The sequence below is a fragment of the Lissotriton vulgaris genome, chromosome 9, assembly GCF_964263255.1.
Source record: "Lissotriton vulgaris chromosome 9, aLisVul1.2, whole genome shotgun sequence".
In the NCBI taxonomy this organism is placed as follows: domain Eukaryota; kingdom Metazoa; phylum Chordata; class Amphibia; order Caudata; family Salamandridae; genus Lissotriton; species Lissotriton vulgaris.
Window position 1 is genome coordinate 692,721,733 of NC_141697.1, and position 24,810 is coordinate 692,746,542.

At 48.7% G+C, this 24,810-nt stretch overlaps 1 protein-coding gene across 1 annotated transcript in view; it reads right to left on the minus strand.

Moving 5' to 3' along the window:
* The window catches only part of MEIOSIN (meiosis initiator), a 2,303,138-nt gene that overhangs the window by 1,395,799 nt on the left and 882,529 nt on the right, over positions 1-24,810 (minus strand). Inside the window, exon 6 of the mRNA XM_086938419.1 lies at positions 21,446-21,536. Coding sequence (XP_086794545.1) covers positions 21,446-21,536 — 91 coding nt within the window. The remainder of the gene's footprint in view (positions 1-21,445; positions 21,537-24,810) is intronic.

Here is a 24,810-nt window from a genome sequence, read left to right on the forward strand (position 1 = left end):
GTTAGAGGCACCAAAGGGGGCTCGCCTTCCCAAACCCTACTGGGGCTCGAGGATGAACTTAGTCAGTGCAGTTCTGGTATGTATGTCATGCTCGCCGGGGACTTTAACTGTACTTTTGAGCCCTTTGCGGCAGATGACATTTTGGGTACCTCAGATGAGGACGCCGAGAGGGGCATCCCCCCTTTATCTATAGCGCCTATTAAGAGGTGGACCCAACGGGCTATGCAGCTTAATGCCCTATCACTGGAATTTGGCCGGAGGGCGGTGAATAGAAGAACATCTTCGGACCCAGGTGGAGCCCATACATATAATAGGGTTGACCATTCATCTAGAATAGACTACATCCTACTGGACTTCAAGCTCTGGGCTAATTTGAGGGATGTGACAGTCCTTCAAACTACGGACAGTGATCATAACCCTCTCTCCTTGTCCTTGACCCCCTTGTGGTCGGCTTGCAAAGGCCCCCAGGAATCGTCGGTACTGCGAACAACTGGCGAAGTTTGTCCTTCGAACTGTGGGAGGCGTTTGAAATGGCAGAAGGTGGCCCTGAATGAGGGGAAGGTTCTGGAAATAGGATCGATCATGGCTAGGGCTTCGAGCAGGCTGGATACCACCAGCTTGGACCACTATGAGGTATCTTCCCTTTTTGCGACACTACTAAAGCCCTGGGTGAGTTATTTCTAACAAATAGACGGGGCACTTCAGCTAGTGAGCATAGGCGACCCATGGGTGATCCGGGGTGGTATTCTAAGAATTGTCGGAGGGCGGAAAGGGACCTAATTGGTGCAGTCAAAAGCAAGGGAGGCGAGCTGATTCGTGCTGCCAGGAAAGAGTACAGGCACGTTATCAGCTAAGACAAGAAAGAGTGGGTCAACCAGTTTTGGTTTGATCTGAAAGAGGCTAGTAAAGGAAGGGACTCTTGGGTTTTTTGGGACTTAGTTAGGAACCGGAACAGGCCGGTTGACTCCCTGATAACATGCAATATATCTGAGGTGATATGGTTTAACGACTTCTCCCTCCTTTATACTTCCACCCAGGAAGATAGGTTGGGGCCGTTCGACTTTCCTCCTTTGGGCTCCCCTGGGTTGGGTGAGGATTTAGCCTTTACAGATATGGAAGTGGAGAATGTGATCAAATCCCTAGTCCCCAACAAAGCAGCAGGCCCTGATGGGTTACCAGGGGACTTGCTACGCCTCAATTCGATCGAATGGGGGAAACTTATTTCTTGGTAGCTTAATGCAACTTATCACGGCGCCCCCTCCCTGACTCCTGGATGGGAGCTGAGGTCGTTCCGATCTTCAAAAGGGGGGATCGGGACGACCCAGCAAATTATCGTCTCATAAGCTTAATTGATTTCTCGCAGAAGGTGGCAGGAAAGGTGGTCCCTGGGAGAGTGCTACAGTGGGCAGATGAAAATAAAATACTTTCCGACTTCCAAGCAGGGTTTAGGTCAGGCACCGGGACTATTGAGCAGACCTTTAGATTGCTGCTCCTATATTGGAAGGTGGTTGTACTAGGCAAAGGCAGTTTGTATCTTGCTTTTATTAATTTGCGAACTGCTTTTGACCTAGTCCCCCGTGGTTGCCTCTGGAAGGTATTGTCTGATCTGGGTATGCCCTCGGTGTGTCCTTGCCCCCACTCTGTTCTCATTGTACGTGAACGGAGTGGTGGAGCATCTCCTGAAAAATCCATCTGACTCACCATCCCTGGCGGGCAGGAGAATACCCACCTTACTATTCGCCGATGAAACCCTCCTGATCTCAAAATCCCCGATGGGTTTACAGGGTCTCCTTGACAGTTTCCAATATTTCTGTGAGAACAGGGGGTTACAAATTAACTCAGAAAAGACCAAATATCTGTTCTTGAAACCCTTAAAAAGTTAGGACGGGCGCCTGTACTAGATCTGGTGCCCTTGGAAAGGGTCAAGGAGTTCGACTACTTAGGCATTCGCTTATCCGACACAATGCGGTGGAATTCCCATCTCCAAAAAATGCTATTGAGTCACAAAAGGGTGGTGGGGACTCTCCTAAAAGAACATCGGTTATCCACTTTTAAACCCATTGCCCCTGTTTTGGACATTTATATGGCGAGAGGCGTGAGTGCGGCTCTTTATGGGGCTGAGCTTTGGGGATCCCTGAATGTTGATCAGTTATCCTGTTCAGAGAACATATTTCTGAAGGACCTGATGGCTCTCCCACAGAGCACCCCCATTCTACCTCTGCTTTTGGATATAGGTTGCCGCCCAATTAATGATCAGGCAAAGTTACGCCCCCTTCTAATCTGGGCCCGCTTATGGAGAGTCCCCGAATTTGACAGTTATGCAGAAGGGCTGAAGGAGGTTCTATCGATGTCTGGTTGGTCAAAAATAAGGTGGCTGAGGGATGTCAAATCCCTGCTTAGGAAGTTGGGTCTTGGGGAGGCTTGGCAGACTAGAACGGCACCCCCTGAGTCTGTCCTGAAGAGAGTCTATGGGAACTGGGTAGCCGGCAGGAGAAACACTGACCCTAATCAATGCAGATCCTCCAGCGATTTCATTATGGTGAAGGATGTGGCCCTCCAAGAACCCTATCTTGACATAATTTCAAAACCTATAGATTGCGCTTTGTATTTTAAATTCAGGATAGGAGTACTTCCATTGGGCGAATTGACTGCTCGTTGGAAAATCCCGGCCCAAACCACACCATTTTGCCTTTTTTGTGAACTTAGGATTGAGTCGGTGCCCCACCTTCTATTTGCGTGTCCTGCCTATAAAGCTCCACGATCTAGGTGGTTAAAACCACTGTGTAAGGAGCTGGGTACTAGGTATTACACTGTGGCTTTGCGAATCTTGAAGACCGACACCCCGCCCTTGTTTGTTTGTGGCTTGGCAAAGTTTTTAGGCCGGGCATGGGTTATCAGGTCAAAAAGGCTCAATGAAATTGTTTAATTTTGGTCATTATTTTAGACCGTCTTAGCTAATTTATTGATGCCAAACGTATTGCACTAATCCATGATTGTATTAATATGCTTGGGCCTTTTATCTTGTTGTATGTACTGCTTTTAAAGATATGTTTTTATCGAAAAAAAAGCCTATTTGACTTGACTTGTAATTTCCGCAAGTATGGGGAGATGTGCTCTCTTAGTGAGATGCCACGGACTAGCCGGGCTGCGGCATTTTGGACTATCTGAAGCCTGTGGCACAATCCCGCTGTAATGCCGAGGTACAGTCCATTAGCGTAGTCCAAATAAATGCGACGTAATGAGGGCTTGGACTATTGTTTTCCTAGTGCTGGGCAAATAATTGACGATTTTTTTATCATCCTCATTTTGCCAAAACAGGCCGTCGAGACAGTTTGGATTTGATTGACAAAAATAAGCACTTGTCCCATCTAACGCCTAGGTTTCTGACTGAGTCTTTGGGTTGCAAAGAAGCGGGCTCAGTGAGGAGCCCTGCGGGACACCCCACTTAAGTGGCCTGCTGAGAGAAGGGAGGAGTATGAACTCTGGTTCCTATTTTGAAAAAGGCCAGCGCGGACCCAGAGAATCCGGCCAATTACAGGCCTATTTCCCTTCTCCCTGCCCCGGCCAACATTCTCAAAAGGCTTGCTCATAAACAGCTGGCCAATTTTATTGAATCTAATGGCCTGCTACATAACTCTCAACATGGATTCCGTCCTGGCTACAGCACGGAGTCAGCCTTGATCAAAATGGCCGACTCGTGCAGTGGTCACTGGACCGGGGATCGAGGGCGGTGTTGGTGCCAACACCGCCCTCGATCCCTGGTCCAGTGACCACCGCACGAGTCGGTGCTGTAGCCAGGACGGAATCCATGTTGAGAGTTATGTAGCAGGCCATTAGATCTGGGTCCGTGTTGACCTTTTTCAAAATAGGAACCAGAAGGGCATGTTTCCATACGTCTGGGTAAATGCCAGAACTCAAGGAGGCCTTCCAAATGGGATTAAGATGTGGGTTAACGAGAGCAGCTAGGATTTTATATTGTTTAGCCGGCCATGGGTCTAAGGGAGATCCAGATTTACATGTCTGTAATTCCTGGAGGGAGAGGTCTTCCGGAATTTCCAAGAAGTCTGCAAAGACAGGTGTCATGGCAGGATTGGCAAGCTGGTCTTCCTGGATAACCGGACAGTCAGCGGTGGGGAAGGAGTAGTAAATGAGAGCGATTTTCTCTTCGAAGAACTCAGAGAGCAGGGTACAGAGGGATTGAGATACTGGCGGTAGGCGATTGAGAGCCTGCGGGTCCGTAAAGGATTTGACCGTGTTAAATATTTCTCTAGAAGAATTGTGAGCTTTATTAATTCTTTCAGATAGGTAACTTCTTTTGTGGGTTATGATCAATTTACGATACTCTTTAAGGGCCGACCGGTATTTCAGTTTACTTTCTATCAAGAAAGTCAATCTCCAGCAGCGTTCTAGGGATTTGCACGCAGGCTTTTTTTGTCGTAGGTCAACTGAATACCAGGGAGCCGCAGTGGTGGATCTGTAGGTCTTAATGGGCCGGAGGGGGGGCCACTAGATGAATGGCTGTAGTCACCCAATTATTAAAGTGAGAGATGCGCTAGTCTAGATCGGGGGCACATGAGGGATTGGGAGTAGCGAGATGGTCAAGCAAGAGTTCTAGGGAGAACTTACTCCAGTTTCTGCCAAATTCTTTAGCCTGAACAATAGGTCTATCGTGGTGCCACATTTGGATAACAAATGGAACAAGATAATGATCAGACCATATAACTGGTCTTGGTGCCTTTACCGAGATATCCGGGAGATTCGAACAGATAAGGTCCAGCATATGGCCGGCTTTGTGGGTGGGAAGAGTAACAAGTTGGTTTAAACCACAGCTTCCCAGCGTAGACACAAAATTAGTACTAAGAGGACAAGTAGCGTCATCCGCATGGAGATTCAGGTCTCCTAGTAGAGTAAAATTGGCATACCGCATACTCGCTTGGAGGATAAAATCCGGGAGGGTCGGTAAATGCGAAGGGCTAGATTTAGGAGGACGATATACCAAAAGGACAGAACAAGAAATAGATGGGGAAAATTTAATGCAGAAAGGGAGAGCCTCAATAGAGTCAATTGGCTCATAGTGGGATGTAGAAATTGTCCACTTTGATTTATATATAATGGCGATACCACCTCCGATTTTACCATTCTGACGGTTGGCACATAGTATGCTATAGCCAGCAGGAATGGCCAAGGTCAGAGCTGGATTGGTTTCCTCGCCTAGCCAGGTTTCGGTTTAAAATAATAAGTCCCAGTCATTGTCACTAAGAGACTGGGAGATGTCGAAGGAGTGTTTAACCAGAGACCGACAATTTATTAAGCCGGCGGAGAGGGTAAGTGACACTTCGGGTTCAAGGAGAACTTGTGCCTGCCTAGCATGGGGGTTGTCCCATGTAAAAGCCACAGGCTTTGCATGAGTGGTTCTTAATTAGGAATTTAGCTGAGAGTAGCTGAGAGTGAGAGCACCCAGTTGGTCTGAGGGACGTCAGTTCCCGCCTGCTGTTTGTAATCTTGCCAGATATGTTAGAACGGGCAGCATCTCTGGCCCTTGCCGTGGAAAGGGCGCAGACGGGCTTGCCTTTGGCGCACCGTCGGCGCGGCCGAGCTAGATGGCCATATCAAGCAGGTGAGGGCGGGAGGGGCCAGGCTAGTGCACCGCAACCCGAATGCTACCCCCAAGATGGCGGCTAAGATGGAGTGTAACCCTGTGGCAGCACCGAATCGGCTGCGGGGAAGCCAGATGCAGTGGGGAAGCAAGCAGACTCTGCAATAAAGGCTAGCGAAATCACAGAGGTAAAATACAACATTTATAAAAAACACAATTCTAAAATGTGTCCACTAACCTTCCAGGCTTTCCGCCTCAGGAAGTGAAAAGCGATCTAAGCTAAGCGCGATGTCTCAAGCGCGTTTTTATGAGCAGGTGAGGGCGGGAGGGGCCAGGCTACAGCACCGCAACCCGTATGCTACCCCCAAGATGGCCGCTAAGATGGAGTGTGACCCCGCGGCAGCACCTAATCGGCTGCGGGGGGCCAGATGCAGTGGGGAAGCAAGCAGACTCTGCAATAGTGGCTGTCGAAATCGCAGAGATAAAATACTAAATTTATAAAACACAATTCTAAAATGCGTCCTCTAATCTTCCCATATTTCCGCCTCAGGAAGTGAAAAGCGATCTAAGGCCTAGGCCACGAGAGTGTAAGTCTTTTATTATGTCTGGTACGGAGGCTGCGAGGCGGGTAACCCCTGATTCCCTGTGTGTAATTAGTTGGAATGTTCCAGGGGCACTGGACAAGGTGAAGCGAGGGGCAATTCTTCAGTATGCCAAGAGAGCTAGGGCTGACGTGCTCCTGCTTCAGGAAATGCACCTACTGGGTTCTAAAGCCCTATGCCTACAGCGTTATGGATATCTTCAGGTGTTTCATTCAGGTTTCATACGAGGCTCGCGGAGTGTAGCGATATTGATCCACCGCAGGGTCCCATATGAACACGAGAGACTCTAGTCAGACACGCAGGGGAGGTATGTCTTTATACAGGGCAGAAGTGGGGGAGAGGTCTTGACTCTGGGAAGCGTATACGCCCCACCATCATTGCAGTGGTCCTTAGTGGAACGACTTATAACACTGTGGGGGGACATGTCGGATACATTCTCTGTCGTAGGTGGAGATTGGAATGATGTGATGGAACGGGGTCAGGATAGATGGAAGTGCGGGGATGCGGTTGGGGTAGGAGGATCCCCAACCAAACTGCACTCTATAATTACGGGGTTAGACAGGACGGATGTATGGAGACACCAACATGGCCCTCGCAGGGAATATACTTACTTTTTCACAACACATGACTCCTTCTCGAGGCTAGATTACATATTTGTCCCCAGGGGGCTGTGCACAGGGTGGTGTCAGCGAGCATTATGCCCAGAGCCTTGTCGGATCACTCGCCCGTTGCTCTCACGGTCCGGATTGGCCCGGGAAGGCAGCGACTTAGATGGCGTATGTCGGGGTGGCACCTGCAGAAAGAGGAATATAGGGAACATTTGGCCAAGGAAATAGTTAACTATTTGGTTGCTAATGTAGGAACGGTTGGCTCTCCGGCGGTGCTTTGGGAGGCATTGAAACCCACTTTGCGGGGTTGGACTTCTCCTGGTGTGTGGCTGCGCGGAGGGAGCGGTGGAAGGACCTGGTGTGTCAGGAGGCAGACATTGAAGCGCTGGAGCGTAGGGGGCGGGAGGCGGATGGAGGCCCGGCTAGAAGACAATTGGCTCAGCAGCAGTATGCAGCAGCTCTAATGGACGAGGCTCGTCAGGTCTGACTGGCGACACACAGTAGGGTCTATCAATGGGGGGATAAGTCAAGCAAGATGCTCCACCGCTTGTGCCAGGGTACCATGTTTAGCAATATGAGGCAATGTATAATGCTCCCAGAATGCTTTCTGAATAGATGCAAATATTTGCAGAATCTTGAAACCAAGATTGAGGATTCTTTGCTTTCAAAATAAAATTTTCAAAACAAAATGCAAAGACATTTAGCTAAACTACTGTTAAATGCCAGGTACCATTTCTTTGCAGCCTCATTTAGTAACATGAGTTTATGTATGCAAGTATTTCCCAAAAATATTTATAATGGACAATCAGTGTAACCAGTTTGAATAAGGTTATGGGAAACATAAAAAATAAACAAACAATGGTAAAGCCAATAGGTCTGAAATTGTTGAGCAGCCTTTTGGTTTGTCAATGCGTGACTTGTTCTGGCATGGTTTTTCTAAAACCTTATTGGAGTGGGAGCTGCCGGGCCCTCACTATTATAACAAACATTAGAAAAAGCAAAAGTTGTTTTGGTCTTAAAATGAAAACACTGCCACAGTAATTCCTGGCACTGAAGTACGAGTTACTTACCTTCAGTAACAATGTATCTGGTAGAGACTATTCTTGCCGCAGATTCCTTAAAGTAGAATTATCCCCAGGCGTCAGACTGGATCCAGAAATGTTTTGCCCAGCATCCTTGCGTGCCGGAGGGACGGCTTCACGCAACACCGCCCAGGCGTCTGAACTGAACGCGTCTGGCCGCTGCTAGGATTGAATCCCTTGCGCACAACGGCTCCGTGCTGTAGAAACTCTCCCGCCGCCAACTAAACTTGCACAAGACTCTGTGATTGATTGCCTTTCCAGCCGGCTCCACCTATGTATAGCGTGCAGCTGACATAAGGAATGTGAACTTGGTTACGTCCCCACGGCGCACCGCTTCGCGGACGCTCTTCTGTTGGACACCTACACTACTTGAACCAGAATTACTTTCCTGTTCTACAGTTTCCTTCTACTCCTGAAAGTGGTGCAGTGAAGATTGTATCCAGTCCCCGTCCTGAGGAGAACCGTCAATTATCCTGGTTCGAAACGCGTTGACCCCCAGCCTGTGATAAGAGAGAGGGGTGCAGCTAGGGATTAAATGAATTCCACTTGTGTGGGCCCTTGCGTGCAACCAGACTGAATACTTACTCACAGGTCGTGTGAGACAGGCAGGCAGTTGTGTTCCATCCTTAATTCGGCCTGTCCACTGGTAGTTCAGTTTATAGGACTGGCCTTTTGCTTATATGTTGAATGTTTCTTTTGATCTCAATTCATTTGAAATGTATGTAACGTATTCTAAATTATATTTTGGTGTCATGTAATTGTTTCATGATTTAATATTCATGTTTGCGTATTGTTTGGACCTATTGTGCACACATTTGTTTGTTTTTGTATTTGACTTGGCTGTTTTGTGACAGTGTTTCCTTTTTGGGCTACATGTTTTCATGAATTTTGAAATGTGATTATAAAATCAAATAAATGTTTTGCTAAATAAATAGCCGGGCCACGCAGTACTTTTGGGCTGTGCGGGTTACAATTAGGATACAAAAGTTTCCTGGCAAGCCATTTGTGTTCTGTTTCTTCAATTGTTGAGGTCCAGGCTGGTCAGTGGTTAGGACCCATAACCTTTTTGTGTATGCGAAGAACATGCTGGCACTTGAGCGTTATCCAAAACTGTCTCTCCTCCGAAGGAAACACTTTTCCTACCTCGGAGTCTAACAGAGCTCCTAGGAAGTGAATCTTCTGAGTGGGTTGGGAGACAGACTTGCTGTAGTTGACATGCAGGCCTAGACACTGACAGAGTTCTATGTGTAGGAGAGTAGGGTCTGCAATCCTATGATCACCCAGATTTTTTGCTTTTGTTTCGCTGGTTTACGACTTTCTCGGGCTGTGGGCCTGCCAATCAGACCCACAGCCTAGCTGTTCTCTCGCTAAATTGATGTGTACCTTAGGTGCATTACCCAATTGGAACTGGGCCACCTTGTAAGACCCTGTAACTCAGGGCATTGGTGTACCCAGGGCCTACCAAGGGCTGAAGCATGTATTATGCCACCCCTGGATGGCCATCTAAATCTGACACAACTGGCTGCGCGACAGCTGGGGCAACGGGGCGTACTCGCCCTTTGCTTTAGATATAGTATACCTATATCTAACCCTCAAATGGACACCCGAAATCCTATCAGCCACTCCTATGGCAGGCCTTGACAATCCTGAAGGCAGAGTGCGTGGAATCGTGTGAATTGGGCTCTGGCACGAGCCGAGCCCGGTTGCAGCTTGCGGAACCAAGACCCAATGGCTGTTCCATGATAACGTGTACCATATTGGTAACTTCGGTATCGCGTTATCAAGACATGTCGAGTAAGGTGTCATACGAATCGGGATACTGACCCCTCACCAATGCTGGCGACAGGGTTAGCATTCCACCCTTCTAGAGGGACACGACATGTACGCAACTGTGAACCCCGGTTAAAGTTAACTGAAGCCTCCGCTCCACAAAATGGACGCTGCCACCACAGACACGAGTACGACCTCCTGATGCTGGGAGTCCTTCCAGCGAGGAGAGCTTGGACAAAGGGTTTCCTGTCCAGGGCGGTGCTCGCACCATCCCAGACAGGGTTTTGTGTATCCTGGGTAGGCAGGGCTTTACAGGAAGGTGACTGCGGAGTGGCACCCCGGTGCTCACTACGCATCTGCCGGCTAGAACCAGTTCCAGGGGCACACCAGCCCCTGACCTGGGGAAAGTCCGGCATGGGAGAGGGGTGTAACTACCCCCCTTCCTGGTCCCACCCCTAGGGCAGGACCTAGTCGCGTACCCACCCCTTTCTTTAGGATAAAGGCAGGAGCGGGGACCCTTCCAAATTAGATCATCTTTGAATCAAGAATACTTTCTACGAAAGGAACTCTCGACTTCTTCTCAAGATTTCTCCCTTGTGGCTAAGGAGTAGTCACCCTGCATCCGCAGGCACCATCTAAGAACTCTGCGGTTTGCTGCACGTCCTTCCTCAGGAATCCGACTGCCCAGCTCGACGAGAACCGGCTTCCCTGGCACCTCTGGCCTCTACCCACATAGTCAGCTCAGCTGAGATCTGTGGGTGCGACGAGACCTCGAGGGACCGGCCATCTTCAAAACCTGCAAGATTTCTTAAACCAGCACGACCACCGAGGGATCCTCTGGTGAGTGCTCTGGGGTCCGAGAAGCCCCGACCCAGAGCAGTTCCAGCACCGAAGTGCAGCCTCCCAGCATCTCCACGATCTGCGTGGGGCCCTTCTGCTTTTTGCTGCTCATCACGTTGTCTGGTTACTAGCCGCTGGCTTGTGGCCTTCTCGACGACGTCCGACAACCAACGCTGCTGGTCTGGTTGCTCCAGACTGGCCTTTGCTCCCTTCCGAGAGAGGAGCACCTCGGACCCTCCTGGTCCACTCAAGACGCCATTTTAGGTCCACCACGTGGCCCTGAATTTGCCAAGGCTTGTTGCCCCAACCCTGGGCCCAGCGACGCCGACAGCATCAACCTTCGTGGGACAGCTCGCACCTCCATCCTGGTCGCCGACAACGCCTCCTGGTCCGTGAGACTGCAGAGCCTAGCGTCGCCCACTCACCTAGTCGAGGTGACGATCATCCGGTGCCCTCCTGGTACCCTCTGACTACTGGCTAGTAGTACGAACTTGGTCCCCTCTGCTTTCAGGTGTCATCCATCTCTGATCCAGGCTTGGATCTCTACGAACTATCTCCACTGGTCGCCGGCCAGCAACTCCTTCCTTCCGGCTCCTGGTTCGTCAGCGAGGACTCCCGACGTCTGTAAAGACTTGTGCAGCCGCAGCCCCCGGGCTAGGTAACTTCGGCATTTCGGTGCCCGCATAGCCTCAGTATCTAAGGGTCCCGAGTCCTTACCGCTTCCGACTTACCTTATCAGGTTCGCCCGAGACCACTAACTTTCCGTGCCCTCGGGCACTTGTATAGATTGTGCACTTGAAGTATTTTCCTAAGAGTTTTGTTGTGTGCTTAGTACCCTGTCCTCATAAAGAGTACAGGGCTGTTGTGAATCTAATAAATACACTGTTTATTTTCATAACACTTGTGTGGTGTCCTTTCACTTGGTGTTCAAGGGGTATATGATGGTATAACAGCTGGCTTAACACGCCCTCTAGACTTTAGCCCGAAGACTGCTCGTATCCACGCTACTAGGATAGCTGGTCTAAGGTTGACTTACAACCAATCACCATAAGGGTCGTTTGGACCGATGCATAGTGATCACTAGAATAGTGAGCACTGCATATCGGGCCAACTTCTCACACTATGCATGTCTGGAATTGATTCCTTACGTTGTCTGGAGTTGGACCTGTCAACAGCCAATCGTCTAAGTATGGGTATACGAAGACCCCCCTGAGGCATAGAGCTGCCGCCACCACAACGGCACACTTCGTGAACACCCTGGGGGCCGACTTCAACCCAAACGGCAGGACTTTGAACTGGTAGTGGGAGGTCCCCACCCGGAATCGAAGGAATCTCCTGTGATCGGGCCGTATCGGGACATGAAAGTACGCATCTTGAAGGTCCATCAAACACATCCAATCCCCCTTCCTGAGATGTGGATATATTTGGTGAAGCGCCAACATGCGAAACTTTTCTTTTCTGACATGTAGATTGAGAGTTCTCAAGTCCAGAATGGGCCTGTATTCCGCCTTTTGGCCCTTTTTTCTGACCAGAAAATACCTCGAATATACTCCTTTCCCCCTTTGAGCACCCGGCACCCTCTCGATGGCTGATTTTTCGAGGAGTGTCGCTACTACTGGTGGCTTGACGTTGCCATCGGAGGAATGGGTGGAGGTAGACGATGGAAACGAAGACAGTACCCATTCTGCAGCGTAGACAACACCCATTGGTCTTTTGTAATGGCCTGCCACTCTGTCCTGTAACGTGCAATGCTTCCCCCCACTGGAGTGGACAACAAGGCTGGGGGAAGTGAAGACTCATTGCTTCTGCTGAGGCTTATTGAAGCTGTTGCCTTGGCGCTGATTTCCGTTTCCTGTGGAATTGCGCTTGCCTTTATATTGCGAATTTTGTTGGCCTTGCTGGTTCTGGCCCTTCTGCCAGTGAGGGGTTTGAACCCGCTGCTTCGAAGAGCCCTTGTTGTCAGAACGGACCTTCTTCCGGAATTCCTTTTTCTTTTCAAGCCCCACGGCTTTAAGGGTGTCTAACTCCGTTTTCATCCGTTGCATCTCCTCATCAGCACTCGCCCCAAAGAGAGATGTGCCTGAAAAAGGAAGATTTAGTATTCTGGCTTGAGCCTCGGGTTTCAATGCTGTTAGGCGCAACCACGAGGATCTCCTCACTGTGATTCCATGCGCATAACCATGCGCAGACAGCGTTGCTCCATCTGCCGCTGCCCCTATAATCTGATTGGAGACTTGACTGCCCTCCATCAGAATCTCCTCGAAGTTCTTTCTATCTTCCTGAGGAAGTTTTGCAGAAAACCTCTGAAGCAAGTCTCATAGATCTATCATATCTGTCCAGCAGAGCTTCCACATTGGAGACCTTGAGGAAAGAAGCTGAGGTGTTACATACTCTTCTCCCCCATGAGTCTTGTAACTTGCTGTCCTTATCCGGTGGTACCGTGGATGAGGAGGCCACTGCATTGGATTTTTTAGCCGCCGCAATGATAACTGAATCTGGCGGTGGATCGGACTTGAGGAACAGAGGATCCACTTCAGGAGGGCGATATTTCTTGGGAATCCTCGCTGGGACTGACTTCACCGTCGCCGGAGTCATGAAGACTTCATTCACCGGATCCATGATACCCGGGACCAACGGCATAAAGGTTTGGGTGCCGTTCTGTGCTGCAGGGTTTCGAAGATGACCGTTGTCTTGATCTGTGGAGCTGTCATAGGCACTCCTAGCTTCTGGGCTCTCTTGCCCAAGATGTCTTGGAACGAGAAAATATCCTCATTTGGTGATATTCTCAAGCGTGGACTGTTTGTTAGGGTCGGAGAGTAATTCCTGTAAGATCGGGTTCTCGATGAACTTGAAGAGCTATGAGTCCGCCTGGACCTAGATCTTCTCCTACTTGAGCGCGTTCTAGAACGAGATCGCTCCCTGTGACTAGATCTTCTTTTCCTTGAATGCTCTCTAGAACGAGACCGTTCTTTGTGGCGGGAGGTTTGATCTCGATACGCCCTCAACCGATCCGCCGTCTCCTTGTCCTTGGCCCAGTTGTGAAGAGGTCTTTACCACCTTGGGGAAAGACGAACAGGAGGAGCCTTCACTGGCGAACGTGAACTTGGAGGAGGCTGATCCGCTTGATCCTGCTGCAACCTTGCAGGGGACTTTGACCTCTCCCTTTCCGAATAGCTGTTTTCCCCATCCAAGGATCTGCCACTTCGAGATGCCGAGGAGGATGAGGACAGGCTCATTAGAGACTGTCTAGAGGAAGACCTCGACTGACCTCTCTCTTCTGAGACCCTCCTTCTCTTGGCGGGAGGATCCTGTAATGGTGATTGCTCCACCTCCGCAGCCGATGCTGATCCTGGGGAACCCAGTTGAGACCTTAGGACTTGAGACTGGTCCAATGGTTCACTCTCCATCTCATGCACCACCTGCCTCAAAGGCGACCTCTCCTGTGATCTTGTAGGAGAGATGTTCACTGGCTGTGAGTCGCCCCGCTCCCTGGATCTCCGCTGATCCGTCGACGGTGGCTGTTTCGACGCCGAGCGCCGAGCAGATAGACGCTCTCTCGACATCGACCGTGATCTCCTTGACGCCGACCTCGAGTGTCGATGACTGTCCTTCGACATAGAGCGTCTCGCCGTTGAAGGATGCCTGCTCGATGACGACGGAGGCTGCTTCGACGCCGACCGCCGGTGCTCTGGCGGCGACGGAAGGTGCCTCGACGTCGAATGGTGCTTGTCTGAATGCGACGGAGGCTGCCTCGACGTCGAACGCCATTGACAGGGCGTCGACGTGGAATGCTTCAATGTCGATCGACGATGTGTCAGCAGAGGCTCCCTCGACGCCGAACCACCACGACTAGTCGTCGACGGAGGTTGTCTCGACGCCGAACGCCGGTGGCCAGGCGTCGACGGAGAATGCCTCGACGTCACAGCATAACGATGCTGCTTCGACGTCGGTTGGCTCGCCGTCGAGCTCTTCTGCTTCGACGGCGACCTACCCCTCGACGCTGTCTGTAGAGGAGGTACCTTGGATGTCGACGCTGAAAACGTCTTCTTCGTCGCCGTCGACTGCTTCTTCGACGCCGATCCCGACGCCGCAGGTGAACAAGTCGGGGCTTCTTTCGACGTCAACCGCGCCCTCCGACTTTTCTGCTTCTTGGGAGATCTTTCTCTCTCAGAAAGTCCATAAACTCGAATTCTCTCTTGGTCTTTGAGAGTTCTGGATGTTAAAACCTGGCAGTGTTCACAGGTTTTCGAAGAATGAGAGTCTGGTAGGCACAGGATACAGACTGAATGAGTGTCAGTCTTGGCCATCTTCCTTCCACATGAAGGGTATTTGTCAAAGAGGGAAGGCTTTTTGACAGAAAAAACACCTTTTTTTAAGCCTAAAAAAGGTAGTAGTAGCACCCTAGGTCTAAAAGACGTTGAGTGAAAGCAAAAATTGTAGATTAACAAGAATATTTTTTGACAGAAAGTCAAAAAGAAAGGGAGCTGTTTCACCAGGGTCCTGACTGAAGGAGCCGGAAAGAACAACTGACCTAACTGTCAACCCTGAGGCATGATGGGAAGCCTGGGGTCAGGGCTGCCTTAAAGGCACGGTGCCAGTTTTTGTTGAAAATTTATCATTTTCTATGCTATTGTTTTACAATGCAGCCTGAGAGCTAACAATGTCTATTTATAAGAAATTTTCAGGATTTATGAGTGGTTTTACTCATTAAAACACAAAGTTCAAGGGAAATTTGACCTAATGTGTTTTTTGTTTCCTTACTAATTGCAGTACATGTACATGTGTTTACATTGTTTTAGCCTCGGTTTTGGAGCTGCATTGGTGTGAGAAAAATAATATATGTATGTACATATATGGGGAGCGAGATATATGTGTTTTTACATATATATTTTTATATGGTTTCCGGGGTCCCGCACATGGGCGGGAATATTCAGTACTTATGACTATTGATGAGTGTAGGAGAAAACCCCAAACTGCTTAGGTGGTCCATTTCCCTACAGGGGATGGATTTTACAGTGGAGCATAGACCTGGCACTGATCATGGCAACGCAGATGGGCTCTCCAGGTATTTCCACTTAGAGCAAGAAGACTCACCTGGTCAAGGTTAGTTTATTGTCCCAAAGTTTTGGGGGGGGGTCATGTAGGAGAGTAGGGTCCGCAATCCTATGATCACCCCAGATTTTTGCTTTTTGCTTCACTGGTTTACGACTTCTCTGGCTGTGGGCCTGCTAATCAGACCCACAGCCTTGCTGTTCTCTCACTAAATTGACACGTGTACCTTAGGTGCATTTTCCAATTGGTACTGGGCCACCTTATCAGACCCTGTAACTCAGGGCATAGGTGTACCCAGGGCCTACCAGGGGCTGCAGCATGTATTATGCCACCCCCTGGCTGGCCATCTAAATCTGACACAACTGGCTGCACGACAGCTGGGGCAAAGTGGTGTACTCACCCTTTGCTGTAGATATAGTATACCTATATCTAACCCTAAAATAGACACATGTATTCCTATCAGTCACTCCTATGGCAGGCCTTAACAATCCTGAAGGCAGAGTGCGTGGCATTATGTGAGATGGTGCTCTGGCATGAGCTGAGCCCGTCTGCAGCTTGCGGAACCAAGTTCTAATAGCTGTTCTATGATAACGCGTACCATATACTCTTAAGTGCATTATAATCCTCGCGGTTATTTGCTATCTTTGGTATCGCTTTATCAAAACATGTCGAGTAAGGTGTCATACAAATTGGAATACTAACCCCTCGCCAATTCTGGCGACGGGGTTAGCATTCCACCCTTCTAGAGGGACACGACATGTATGTAACTGTGAACCCCGGTTAAAGTTAACTCGAGCCTCAGCATCACAAAATGGATGCTGCCACCACAGACACAAGTCTGACCCCCTGCAGCTGGGAGTCCTTCCAGCGAGGGGAGCTTGGACAAAGGGTTTCCTGTCAGGGGCGGTGCTAGCACCATCCCAGACAGGGTTTTGTGTATCCTAGGTAGGCAGGGCTGAATAGGAAGGTGACTGCAAGTGGCACCCCGGTGCTCACTGTGCATCTGCCAGTTTGAACCAGTTCCAGGGGCACACCAGCCCCTGAGCTGGGGAAAGTCCGGCATGGGAGAAGGGTGTAACCACCCCCCTTCCTGGTCCCACCCATGGGCAGGACCTAGTCCCGTACCAGCCCCTTTCTTTAGTATAAAGGTGGGAGCGGGGACCCTTCCAAATTAGATCATCTTAGAATCCTGAAACTACTTTCTACGAAAGGAACTCAAGACTTCTTCTCAAGATTTCTCCCTTGTGACTAAGGAGTAGTCACCCTGCATCTGCGGGCACCAACTAAGAACACTGCGGTTTGCTGCACGTCCTTCCTCCGGAATCCAACCGACCAGCACGGCGAGACCCGGCTTCCCTGGCACCTCTGACCTCTACCTACATCATCAGCCCAGCTGAGGTCCGTGGGTGTGACGAGACCTCGAGGGACCGGCCATCTTCAGAACTGCACTACGCTTATCCAGCACGACTGCCGAGGGATCCTCGAGCGAATGCTTTGGGGTTTGAGAAGCCCTAACCCTGAGCAGCTCCAGCACCGAAGTCCAGCCCCCCAGCATCCACGAGATCTGCGTGGGACCCTTCTGCTCTTTGCTGCTCACCGCGTTGTCCGGCCACTTGCCTGCTGGCTTGTAGCCCTCTTGACGACGAACAACGACACTTTCCTCGCTGGTCTGGTTGCTCCAGACTGGCCCTTGCTCCCCTCCAACAGAGGAGGACCCCGGGCCCTCCTGGTCCACTCCAGACGCCATTTTGAGTCCACCGCGTGGGCTTGCATTTGCCAAGAGTTGTTGCCCCAATCCTGGGTCCAGCGATGTCGACAGCAGATACCATCGTGGGACAGATCGCACCTCCATCCTGGTCGCCGACAACGCCTCCTGGTCCGAGAGACTGCAGAGCCCAGCGTCGCCCACTCACCTGGTTGAGGTGACTCGGTCCGGTGCCATCCTGGTGCCCATCTAATCACAGGCTAGTGATTCAGAACTTGGTCCCCTCTGCTTACAGGTATCCATCTTCACCGATCCAGGCTTGGGTCACATCGAACTTCATTACTGGTCGCCTGCCAGCAACTTCTTCTTTCAGGCTCCATAGACTGCAACGAGGATTCCCGACGTCTCTTCAGACCTATGCAGCCGCAGCCCCTGGGCTAGGTAACCTGAGCATTTCGGTGCTCCAGCATAGCTTAACTATCTAAGTGTCCAGATCCGTTTTCGTTTCAGCTCTACCTAGTCGTATTCGTCCGATAACACTAACTTTACGAAATCTAGCATCCATAGACTTTGTCCCGCATCCCGCGTGAGAGTGCACACTCTGCACCCGATCTCCCTAGGCCTCCTGCTCGTAATCTGAAGGTTCAGTAGTCCAGTCCTAGCGATCCTAAAGCCTTTGAAACTAGTTACTTACCTGCTAGTATTTCGCATTCCGCTTTTGTAGTATATGGTTTTCCGTGTCCCTCTGGCATTTGCGTAAATTGTGCGATTCTCAGAATTTCTTTAAGAGCTTTGTATTGTGCTTAGCGCCATCAGTTTCGGAGCTGCATTGGTGTGAGAAAAATAATATATGTATGTACATATATGGGGAGCGAGATATATGTGTTTTTACATATATATTTTATATGGTTTCCAGGGTCCCGCACATGGGCGGGAATATTCAGTGCTTATGACTATTGATGAGGATCCCCTGGAAGAGAACAGTTCCTTCTATACCTGAGGAACTGGCCCACCGGGAGATTATCCCGGAGGGCAGGGGGATGGTATGAATTGTACGACAGCAAAGAGTTCCTATCAGTTAGTTTTTGGTGGACATGTGTACTGAGACCATCATCCCTGGCTTTAATGACAAGATCTAGATAAGTCGCAGTATTGTGACTGTATGTCTAGGTGAAATTAAGGCTCTGGACCTGTAGGTTGAGCCAACCGAGGAACTCAGAAAGGGTATCCTCAGTGCCAGACCAAATGCAGAGCACGTCGTCAATATATGTCTTCCAGAGGCGTAAATTCCTATGGAAGGGGTTGGTGGAAGGATAGAGGATGTGTTCCTCAAATTGGCCTACATATATGCAGGCCAAACTGGGGGCCATAGTGGCCCCCATTGAAGTACCGGAGGTCTGTAGTTATAACTGATCCTTGTAACTGAAATAGTTTCTAGTAAGGGCCAGCTCCACACATTCCATCACAAAAGATTGGGATGTGTCATAGAACCATTCTAATTCACCCAGGGCGCGCGCTGCTGCCACCAGCGTCGCGTCCTGGGGAATGCACGTGTACAAAGATTCAATGTCAATCGTGACTAAAAACTCATTCACTGGATCAAAAGAGACATTCTCCAGGATGTTAAGGACTTCAGTGGTGTCCTTTAAAAAAAATTTTGATTAACCACCGATTCACGGAGAAAAAAATCTGCATATTGGGAAAGGGGTTCGAGGACCGACTGGATCCCCGAAATTATTGGCCTGCCGGTTGGTGGACGGGCAGGCTTGTGAATTTTCGGCAGTATATAAAAGGCAGGGGTCCTGGGGGTAAAAGGCAGGGGTCCTGGGGGTGTCATTCACCAGAAACGCCGCCTCTTTAGCAGAGATCCATTTGTTTGCCCTGGCCCTGCTGACCATTTCACAAATAATTTTAAGGAGATCCTCAGCTGGATCTCGACTGAGGGGACGATAGTTAGTGCGTACACTGAGTAAGCGCTGCACCTCCGAGTCGTAATTGTGCGTGTTAAGCACAGCCACCGCCCCACCTTTATCTGCTGACTTAATAGTCAACAGCGAGTTTTCTTCCAATCCCTTGATGGCATCCTAATCATTTTTTGTCATATTGGAATATTTACGAGTTTCCTCGGATTTCTCAAAAGATTCGATGTCCTGCAACACCCTTTCCTCGAAAACTGTCACCTCTGGGCCAACCGATGAAGAGTGGGGGGCAGAATACCGAAGGTCTCTTTAGATTCGTGCCCAGGAACCTATCATTTTCTTGATATTTATTGGCAAAAAATTTCTTCAATTTTATCTTTCGGACTGTTTCGTGGAATTCTATCCAACATTTAAAAGGGTCATGTTTGGGGGTAGGGACGAAACCCAGACCTTTGTTTAGGACTTTCTCCTCATTGGTTGTTAATACATGGTTAGACAGGTTAACCACCATGCTGTCCCTTAGTTCAACATTCGTCCCCGACTGCGGGTCACCACGGGGGAGTGGGTTTGCCATAGGGGTAGTTGGTTGCCTCTCCCTCTGCCTCTTCCTGGAGCTCCCCCACCTCTGTTGTTGTTGGTCCTCTGACCTCGCCCTAAAAAAGAACGTAGAAGGGCACCTAGATCTTCGTTTTGGCGATCCTGCTGGTTGAACCTGACCCTGTTGTTTTGCTGGGGTTCTTCCTCTTCCTCACTCGAGGTGTTCTCAAAGGTCCAATTATTCGGGGTGCGTCTAGTATGTTGTCTTCCGCCCCTCCCTCTTTGGCGGGATCCTACGCTATGTTGGTCAGGAACTGTTTGATAATATTCTTCTTCTACCTAGGGGAAAGCCCACTCATGTGAATACCTTTCTAAATTACAAATCAGCCCTTTGATCTTTTGGTTCACCATATAATTCTTGTAATCGGTGAGATCGTCCTGGATCCTTTGCAAATGCTCCTTTGTGGCAACCAAAGTGGTGTCTCGTGCTATGCTTTCTTCTAGATCGGGAATCTCCTTTAGGAGTTCTTCACTCAGCCTTTTAGCAGTACTGATTATTAATATTAACCAGTCCCTGGTACATTTGTTAGCAAAAAAGCTCCAATCGAGCCGGAACTTACTATCTTCTAGGAAAATGCGTGGCTCGATCCTTACGAGCAGACTCGCCGGGGCGGCTCCTGCAGTGTGGAGCAGACATCGTATTTTCCTCTGTGTGAATGTCTGGTTGAAACCTGTCGGGAATTTCCTTTATCTATAGAAAGATTTGTTGTGGGATGAGACGCATTTAGCATACCCAACTAAATAAGAGCGGATGCTTAACTGGAAGTTGACTGTTGTTCTCTCCAGGTGAACAATAATAAGCGCCAAGTAACATAGTGTTATCCGACGTCTGGGGTACATTTTGAAATACACCTGGTCACCAAAGCTGCAAGAATGACCTGAGCACTTTGGTATTTTTAGTTTTGAAACTGTACATTGAATTGGCAAACACTTTGTCTGTGCTTTTTTTTAAAACAGACTGACAGCTCCCTTTGTCGTATTCATCCTCGCCTACTGTGTATTTATTTTGTTTACCATTGTCTACCTCTGTCTGCAAAATGTAATAAAATACTTTGAACTAAATAAAATAGACTGACAGCGTCATCATATGGTGCATTGTCATAAATATGTGCTGGTGATACAAAATAAGTGCCGGTGTTGAGTACTGGCAAACACCAGCACAAACTAAGCTATTCTGTTGTGACCAACATACCAAACACACATATCACAGGGTTGAACCTATTTGATTCTCCCCAACCAAGTGATGTATTGTTTGTACAGGTCATCTGCAAACAGCCAGCAACACAATTGTTTTGGATGCAAGTTTTTTGGCATCAGTAATCCAACCAGAAAGAAGAGAATAGACTATAAAGGCAGCAAATATTTAAAAGTGAATAAAATGAAGGCTGGTAGGGAGATGCTCAGTGGGACAGAAGAAGGTACTGGTCCCTAATAATGGGCAGTAGCAAGGGGACAGGCAAGGAAGATCACACAGAAGAGAAAAGGATGGGTCTGTGTAAGCAATCTGCATGAGTGGTGGACCTGGCTCTTATGGTAGGAATAAGTAAAATTATGCGAAGCTACACAAGGTCCCTAATAGGAAGAATAAGGTATAGAGCCATATAGGCCTACATCCTATATAACTAATCTTGCTCTCTTCTAATTGCCTCACACACACACACTTGCTAGTCTAACCTTAGTAGAAGAAGCTGCGATCCACAGTCATCACAGGCTGAACATGTGTCTTCTTCTTGACTTCCATTTTGAAACAGTTTGGTGCAGTTTCCTGTGGGTGCAAGATATTGGTTATTACTTCGTCGTTATCTACATCATTTTAATTACATATGATTCACTATCTCGAGATAAAATAACAATATTTATTAGAATCGGTCACATTTAAAGAATTGAGAAACTGTTTTCACTAAACTTCTGATGTGTTATTTCTAGAAATAACGGGGAACTGCAACCACAGTAGATATTACTTCTAACTGTATATACACAGTTTTTTTGGGGGGTGTTTTATATAGCACAAACTCAACCCGAAGGTTTCAGACCTCTTTACATGAGTACCAGTTGCATTATAAACGGACTCATTCATTTTGTGAGGCACGGGGAGATAAAGTGATTGTTCCCAGATCACAGGAAGTTGAGTGTCCCTATTGAGACTTGAACTCGGTTTCCCAGCTTCGAGGTCGACCGCTCTGGCTGTTAGACATGACCAATACATATGTCGAACCTTGAATATCTGGCAGGAAGTCCATGTGTAACGCTCTAATGTGTAGAAGGTGGTCCAAATCGAGAAGTCATTTGCAAGACACATAAGAAAACAAGTTACTTACCTGTAAGTTTGGTTCCCCAGTATTGGTAACTTTCATAGATTCCCATGCTTTGTATCATTCCCCGTAGTCGGAATGGGAGCCTCGGTAAATAAAAAATAAAAAATATCCTAACCATAGAAACAAAAGAGAAACTAGGCCTAGGCCTCATCTCATTTTGTAGCATATCACCCTCTTTGTGTAAAAGAGCCCACACTTTCCACAACAACCAATCAGAATAACCTCACCCCATAGAACCTTCCTGAGAGAGCCTCAGAGCCTCAGATTTTCATAGCAGATGTGCAAACAGCCACTATCTCTGTAAAAAAAGGCTGAGCTTTCCCAGGGGAGGAGGGAGGGCGCATGGGAATCTATGAAAGTTACCAATACTGGGGAACCAAAGTTACAGGTAAGTAACTTGTTTTCTTACCCCAGTATTGGAACTTTCATAGATTCCCATGCTTTGTATCAGAATAGCTAGCAGTAAATCACCAAAGCACATTTTGTTAGATACAAGGCATCACATATTCATATGACAATTCTTATAGCATACTTTGCTAAATTGTACACAAGAAATAAAACGTTGTTGATACCAAAAAATTTGCTTACCAGGATGGAGGGATTATAGGGAAAGCTCACCTCTTATTGAAAAAGATTCCTAAGGACTGCTTGACCAACAGCAGCGTCGTTCCCTCCTGCAGACTCTAGGCAGTAGTGCTTCGTGATGGTATGTGTACTGCTCCACGTTGCCGCCCTGCATATGTCCTTGATAGCGACTCCACAGAAAAGAGCCACCGACGATGCACCAGCCCTTGTGGAATGTGCACCGACCTTTCTGTCCAGGGGCTTGCCCGCCTACTGATGGCAGAATTAAATTGCACTGGAGATCCAGCGTGAAATGCCACTCTTTGCTAAAGGAAAACCCTTCCGTGGTGCGCTGAAGGACACAAACAATTGTGATGACTTTCTAAAGGACCGTGCGCGTTCTAAGTAGAATTCCAAGCATCTTTGAACATCCAATGAATGTAATGTCTGTTCCACCGGAGTAGAAGGCCGCAGAAAAAATAACTTTAAGATCAAGGGTTCATTCAAATGGAATTCCGACGGCACCTTCAGAATAAATTTCGGATTGGTGCGAAGGATAAGCACATCTTTTTTTAATTGAAGGAAAGGATCCACTATTGAGAGTGCCTGGAGCTCACTAACGCTTCTAGCTGATGTTAGCGCTAAGAGGAGGGCCAGTTTCCAAGACAGGAATTTCAAGTACGCTTTATGAACAAACTCAAACGGAGCTTTCATGAGTTGAGCCAACACTAGGTTGAGCTGCCAAATTGGCGGATGTGGGCGAACTGGAGGATACATCCGAAACAAGCCTTTCAAAAACTGTTTAACAATTCGAGAGGACCATAGGGACGGGCCTGAAGAAGAGCGCCGAAACCTCGATATGGCAGCAAGATGCACCTTTACAGAAGAATGTGCCAATCCAGATTTAACCAATGATAGTATATATTGCAAGATTTGATGAGGCAGAGATTTGTAAGGATGGAGACCTTGTCTTTGACACCACAGGCAGAACCTCTTCCATTTTGCCTTGTATGTTTTATTAGTGCTTGGTGCTCGATCCTGAGACAAAACCTCTCTACACTCCTTGGGGAGATTCAGGTGACGGAACGCTCTGTGTTCAGGAGCCACGCTGTCAAGTGTAGTGACTTTGGATCCGGATGGAACACCTGACCCTGATCCCTCGATAACAGGGACGGAATCTGTTGCAGGCGAATTGGATGATCCTGGGAGAGTAGAAGGAGTTATGTGTACCAGAACTGCTGGGGCCACGCTGGTGCAATGAGAATCATCTTGCATGGTTCCGCCTTGATTTTCCTGAGTACCCGTTGTAGGAAGGTAGATACCTGACTATGGTTACCCCCGACTTTTTGCCTGGTGTTTTGCTGGTTTTCCGACTTAGTTGACCTGGGACCCTGCCAATCAGGACCCCAGGCCTACTGCTCTCTCTCTAAAATGGATTCCATGTACCTTAGGTACATTTCCAATTGGTACTGGGCCACCTTATCAGACCCTGTAACTCAGGGCATAGGTGTACCCAGGGCCTACCAGAGGCTGAAGCATGTATTATGCCACCCCTGGATGGCCATCTAAATCTGACACAACTGGCTGCACGACAGCTGGGGCAAGGTGGTGTACTCGCCCTTTGCTTTAGATATAGTATACCTTTATCTAACCCTAAAATGGACACCCGAATTCCTATCAGTCACTCCTATGGCAGGCCTTGACAATCCTGAAGGCAGAGTGCGTGGAATCGTGTGAATTGGCGCTCTGGCATGAGCCGAGCCCGGTTGCAGCTTGCGGAACCAAGACCCAATGGCTGTTCCATGATAACGCGTACCATATATCGCTAACTTCGGTATCGCGTTATCAAGACATGTCGAGTAAGGTGTCATACGAATCGGGATACTGACCCCTCACCAAGGCTGGCGACGGGGTTAGCATTCCACCCTTCTAGAGGGACACGACATGTACGTAACTGTGAACCCCGGTTAAAGTTAACTGAAGCCTCAGCTCCACAAAATGGATGCTGCCACCACAGACACGAGTCTGACCTCCTGCTGCTGGGAGTCCTTCCAGCGAGGAGAGCTTGGACAAAGGGTTTCCTGTCCGGGACGGTGCTCGCACCATCCCAGACAGGGTTTTGTGTATTCTGGGTAGGCAGGGTTTTACAGGAAGGTGACT